Source organism: Nanorana parkeri, unplaced genomic scaffold (genome assembly GCF_000935625.1).
Source record: "Nanorana parkeri isolate BGI_ZX_2015 unplaced genomic scaffold, ASM93562v1 scaffold2243, whole genome shotgun sequence".
In the NCBI taxonomy this organism is placed as follows: domain Eukaryota; kingdom Metazoa; phylum Chordata; class Amphibia; order Anura; family Dicroglossidae; genus Nanorana; species Nanorana parkeri.
This window is the reverse complement of record NW_017308511.1, coordinates 110,657-116,788: the sequence shown is the minus strand read 5'-3', so window position 1 is coordinate 116,788 and position 6,132 is coordinate 110,657. Positions and strand designations below refer to the sequence as shown.

Here is a 6,132-nt window from a genome sequence, read left to right as displayed (position 1 = left end):
GGGGGGGGCATTTATAAACTATATTGTTTGGTACCCAAAACTGTGAAAGATGGTTTCTGCTTTGTGTACTTTGCTTGTAGTTTGCCAAGGAATAAACCTGGTGGCTAGACTAAAATATCATAGCTTTCCAGTGTAGAATTTTAGGAGGCTCACAAGTGAAGCAATTTATTTTTTGCCTTCAAAAATGTACACTTTGGTTAAAGGGAAATTCCATCCCCCCCCATGTTTCTTCCCATGCATTTTGGCTGTGTACAGAAATGGTTAACGGCACTGGAAATGAACTGAGTACCTAAAATTTGGGATTTTGCTCTCACTTCAGTCCTAGTAACAATGGCAGTCAGGAGACCTAGTAGGTGACACACTCAAGTGGGGTAATGGGCCGACAGCAACAAACGCTTGAGACCCATCTCTACTCTATCCTAAATTTAAACCACTTCCTCACTAAGGGTGCCAAAACTGCTACCCACTCATGAAAGCTTATTGGTCATGGTCCTGCTATATCTGTGCTGGCAACTTATAAAAATGTTTTGTGCAGGTGGGTTTAGTACCGTAACAGGTCTTCATCTTCTGTTCTTAGGGTTTTTACTTTGACCGTGATGATGTGGCATTGGCAAAGTTTTCTAAGTTCTTCCGTGAGCAATCTGAGAAGAAACGAGAGCACGCTGAGGGATTCCTAAAGTTCCAGAACAAGCGTGGAGGACGTATTATGCTTCAAGATATTAAGGTAGTGTCTTCTAGATGGTTGGCTGGTGCCAGTTTGTAGAGTCACTAGGTCACAGATGGTGATGGACAACAATCCTTTTGGAAGTAGTAATTTGCAGGAATAAATGGTCTATGAGTGGGCCTGCACATGTAGGGGCAGAGGAATAAGCTGTAATATTTACCTCATTCCTTGTTCCAGCACAAGGGGGAAGAAACCTGTGTAAGCTCCAAACTTTTGTACCTTCCATAGTGCTATGGCCTCCTTACCTGCTCCCATCATAGCAGAAGGGGCATTAGGTCACATGCTCGCCCACAGTATCAGTGCAGGGTAGTTTATGTCACTCCTTTTTTGCAGAAAAGGAGAATTGGGAATAAGGAATAAAAGCTTCTGGAAAGCTAGGTGGGGGATTGTACCCTTCTCACTGACTCTCATAGGATGTCAGGTGCAATGGGAACTGGGGTCAAGCAATGCTCCTACCTGCAAAATTAATCTAACCTGTGTAAGGTGAAGGAAATCCAGAGAACTAAATGTGAGTTCAGAAATCCTAATGTTTCAACTTCTGATGTTGCCATCCCCTTTAGCCTCAATATTGGCTTTAGATGAATGATTAAAGGGGTTCTAAACCCTCCTGTTTTTGCCTATATCTACTGCTATCAAGCAGTAGATACAGCGTTTTTTTTTAAACTGCCTAATAACAGTGGTTTAAATGTACTTTTTTTTTTTTCTTTGCGCGCTCCTGCCTGAGAAAACAAAACTGTTTGGATTCTCGGCCGGGAGACGAGCAGAGACGTAAGGTAAGTCTATGGATGCGTGCACCCGCATGCAGACACGGCTGGATCGGAGGGACAGGGCAGTTCGCGCTGGATCGGAGAGCCGCCGCACCGCTGGAGGGAAATGTATCCTTTAATGCAGAGCCGTAGCTATCTCATTTGTGCCCCCCCAACAGACATGTTATGCCGCCCGACGCCACGCACGTATGGTGTCATGTGATGTCATGCACCCCACCTCCAGGATGTTGCTGGTGGCCAAAACCAAAATGGCATAACACTTTTTTTCCGTTTGCTTTTCATTTAGTCCAAAACAAATTTTTAGTCTTTGCATATGTCTAATATGAGTGTGGGGTGCTTTGTTTTTTATTTTTACTGTTGGGGGGCTTCAGGGAAATATCAGGGGTCTAAAAGAGATTGAGAACACAAGAGTCCTCTGCCCATACAGGCAGGGGAGAGCAGCGGGATGCGAGGAGAAGCTGGAGCCTGTGCCGCTCCTCTCCCTGCCGAGCTGTGTTGGCTTCCTGGTGCCCTGTGCTCGCCTTGTCTCCAGGGCAAGGGCCTGGCTGCAACCCCCCCTCCCCCCTCAGCTGCGCCTGATGTGAGTGCCTCACTTGCCCTATGTCTTCTGTATATTTGTGCATGGAGGGGGGGGTGGAGTTTGGCATGAAAAGCTAACATGGGGCAATGGAACCTGTTTTATAGCTACAATGTTATTTTATAATGTCAGCATAGCCACAGGATTGCTTAGGTATGCTTTAATATATAAATGAGTGTCATTTGAAAACATGTGCTGTTCTAGAAACCGGAGGCTGATGAGTGGAAGAATGGAACAAATGCTATGGAGTACGCCCTGAAACTGGAGAAAAGTGTAAATCAGGCGTTGCTGGACCTTCATAAGATTGCCACACAGCATGCTGACCCTCATGTAAGTTGGAATATTATCTTGCCTATGCCCCTTTGTTTCCAGGCCCAGTTGTGGCTAACCTAGTTAAAGCATCTACCCACAAATGTAAAAAAAAACAAAGGCTTTAGTGTAGGAATATATATATTTTTTTTTTTTTAAATATAATCCTGTGTGTGCTCCACTGGGGAGATTATTTTACAGCTGGAACAAAAGGAAGTTATCTTCAAAGCAAGAACCAGAATAAGTTCCCTCTTGGAAGATTTCCCTTCTATTCCTGTCTGACCACTCAACTTTTAATCTTGCTTAAAATGGTCACCAGGACAAACCAACAAGTCCCAACTCTCCCAAATGGGGGTACAGACTGCAATCAAACTTGACAGGTTTCAACCCTTCACCACTCGAAAAAAAAATGATTGGCTTGAGATGCTTTATCCTTGCATCACCAGATCACATTTTAAGTCTAGCTTCATACAGAGTCTACTTCATTTGGTTAGGGCATCTGTAATTTGACTAAAACGAGCAACATCTTATCGGCACACTTGTTCCCTGTACTGAAGCTAGAACATTAGAATGGCAGACGGAAAACTAGCATTTGCAGAGCTTGAGGTTGGCAAAGACTGCCTGCATGCTTCTCAAGGGGAAGGTTTCATTCAAGAAAGGTAAAGAATGACTGACTCTGCTTTCCTTTCGTGACAGATGCGTGACTTCCTGGAGTCTGAATACCTAGAGAAGGAGGTGAAACTGATCAAGCTGTTGGGAGATCACCTTACAAACCTGAGACGTGTGAAGGCATCTGAGAATGGAATGGGAGAATACCTCTTTGATAGGTTGACCTTAGGGGATGACCATCAATGAACTTTCTGATATTAATAATGGCCAGTGGATATTTCTCCACTTTGTGCAAGAGCTCTTGTGATAAAATAAAAGCCAAGGGATGAGGTTTGGAAGTGAATGACGGCTCGCTCTGTAATATAAATAAATCTTTATGTGCAGCAGCATCTTGTGTCATGTAAGTCAATGGGATGCTGATATGAATACATTTTAGTTGTGGCTATTGTACTGGCAGGTTAACTTCTAGAGCTTGAGAAGCTCAAGAACTACATTGTGTCATGCATACCTTTTTTGTAGGTCTCATCACACCAGCGTGCTGCGATAATATGCATGTTAACGCAATGCACATTGGTGTTCTGCAGTGCCATCCAGCACAGCAAAAATAATTGTGATTTAGCCATTACATTCAAATGAATCCTGTAGGTGTATGCATTGATGTCCAGATACAACTTTATTCCATTAGATGGTGCATTTCTGGAGTCAAAAACACACCCACTTAATCAGGGCTTAATGAGAGAAATTGTGTTTGTGGCCTACAATCCCTGCAGCTTGAAAAATTGTGATGGGAGTACTTCCGGCTTGTCAGCAGCCAAAACCAAACCAGCTTCTAACAGGTGTTTTGAACCTCTGAATTGCATTTGGCTACTCTATCTGAATGTCCCCTGCCCCTAATAGAATAAAGCTGTATCTGGATGATTTCATTGGCGTAGAGCTTCAATTCTACATCTACTGCATTCACTAAGTATATTACTACCAGTATGCTGCAATATGTTTAGTGTGGTGGGGGGAGGTTGTGTTACACTTTAAGCCTACATGTAAAGAAACGGAGGTGGTTCAATACTCTGTCTTGGGATATTTAAACAAACGGATTGTTCAAAGCAAACCATGGTAGAAAAAAAAGTATTTAAAGACTTGGTAAATGGTTGCGGACTTATTCTTTAGTGTAAGTACACAACCTTAAGCTTTTGGGGTGGGGGGGATTAGAATTCCTGTGTTTTTTTTTTTTTGTTTTTTTTTTATATATTTACTCTTCCTTGCTCTAAACATACGTGGTTGTTGGGTTCAGGCTTAAATGGTTTCTGTAGTCTAAATTGTCACTTTGGAGCACTAATTTGCAATACTTTTTGAAATGGCCCTCCATATGTATGTCAACTGGGGTTCCAAAGAAGCCCTAGGGCAGGGGCGCCCACTATTTTTTGTCTGGAGATCTACTTTTCAAATGACGAGCTCATTGAGATCTACCAATGAAAACCCCTGCATTCAGGGGCGGGAGGGGGAGTGGCGGTGCATTGAAGTCAATGGCTCCGCAGGCAGGCCCCTCGCCCACAGTGCGATCGCCTGCATTAGTGACTGTGTTACAGTCCAGTGCGATCCGCAAAAATGCTGCGAGCACTATTTTTGCAGATCGCACTGGACCGGAATGCAGGCACTAATGTGCCTGCGTTTCGAGTGCGGGCGATCGCAATGTGGGCAATGCCATTGACTCCAATACAGCTCCACACCCCTTCCCGCACCTGAACGCCGGGAGTCGGTCTGCTTACATTCCAGTGCGCCCTACATGTCCCGGCGTCCTGTCCTCCTGTGGTGCTCATGTGGCCGACATTGCACATGGGGTGTCCTGCACCTTTCCATCTGCAGCATCTGACACATTCAGCCGGCAGCCGCACGAGCGCATAGCCAGCTCCTTTTGCGCCTGAGGCAAGAAAAAAAATGATTTTTTTTATTTTCGTTTTTTTTTTTTTTTTTTTTTTTAATCTTGGGGGGCTTTGGGGAAATATTAGGGGTCTAAAAAGCCCCTTATCTCCCTTTTAAAAAAGAAATTGAGGACACATAGTCCTCAATCTTTTTATCTGCAGCCTCTATTCTAAATGAATGGAAAGCACTGATTCATTCAGAAAATATTTTACTATCAAGCAGTTTCTGAATGGGGAGGAGCCTCTGTACAGAGTGCTTCTCCCCATTGAGAAACTCATGAATGAATGGGACTTGATGTAAATCACATCCTGTTCATTCAGTTATAACTGGGGACACATAGTACTGTGTCCCCAGTTCTTTACAAACACTGAAGTGATCAGCCGATCGCTCCAGTGTTTGTCCTGCACAGAGGATTGGTACATACTAGTGACATGTACCGATCCTCTGCCGCTCGTCCACGCACAAATGGGCTCAGCTTCTCCTCTGAATCCCCCTGCTCTCCCGGGCAGAGGCAGCGGGGGATCCGACGAGAAGTGAAAGAGCACTTCAGCCGCGGGGGAGGGTGACAGAACGGACGAGCATTGAGGGGAGAGAGAGGCGCCGGCTGTCAGATCCTGGCCGAGCGTCTCTCTGTTCACCGCTCTTTAGTTCTGTGACAGCGGCTCTGTACTTGCCCTCCCCCGGTTCCTTCACTTCTCTGGTCCCCGCTGGGGAGAGCAGTGGGGATCCAGAGAAGCGGCGGAAGGAGAGGACATGGCGATCTACCAGTGATCGCTACACGATCGACTGGTAGATCGCGATCGACCTTGTGGGCACCCCTGCCCTAGGGGTTCCATGAGTGATTGGCATGACCTGTTAGTTTGATCTCCCACCCAAAATTGTCTTTTATATTTCTGGTGGATTTATTTAATGATTGATACTAAATTTTGTTAAACTTGGGGTTATAAGTGTGTTTTATATAATTAGCCCCCTTTTTGAATATTGGAACTACCATAGCCCTCCGCCAATCACATGGTACCCTACCAATTAGTTGTGGCCACTTGTAAGCATGAGTCTGTGACCTGCTGTGGCTGAAATTGTAGCCTTGGTATATTATTGACTCATGTCTACAGCCACCATATTTTCCTAGCTAAGCATAACTCCCCCAGTAAAGCCATTTTCCTCTTGCTGATGGTGGAAAAAACTTTGTTAAAAAAAAAAAGCTAGGAAACAAAGTTTTTATCATAACA

The 6,132-nt window shown here is 44.6% G+C and overlaps 1 protein-coding gene across 1 annotated transcript in view; it reads left to right on the top strand.

Moving 5' to 3' along the window:
• Nucleotides 1-3,250, top strand: part of LOC108801190 (ferritin light chain, oocyte isoform-like) — a 7,901-nt gene extending 4,651 nt beyond the window's left edge. The window contains exons 2-4 of the mRNA XM_018573120.1: nucleotides 578-724; nucleotides 2,273-2,398; nucleotides 3,074-3,250. Coding sequence (XP_018428622.1) covers nucleotides 578-724; nucleotides 2,273-2,398; nucleotides 3,074-3,232 — 432 coding nt within the window. The 3' untranslated portion in view covers nucleotides 3,233-3,250. The remainder of the gene's footprint in view (nucleotides 1-577; nucleotides 725-2,272; nucleotides 2,399-3,073) is intronic.
• The last annotated feature ends 2,882 nt before the right edge of the window (nucleotides 3,251-6,132 follow it).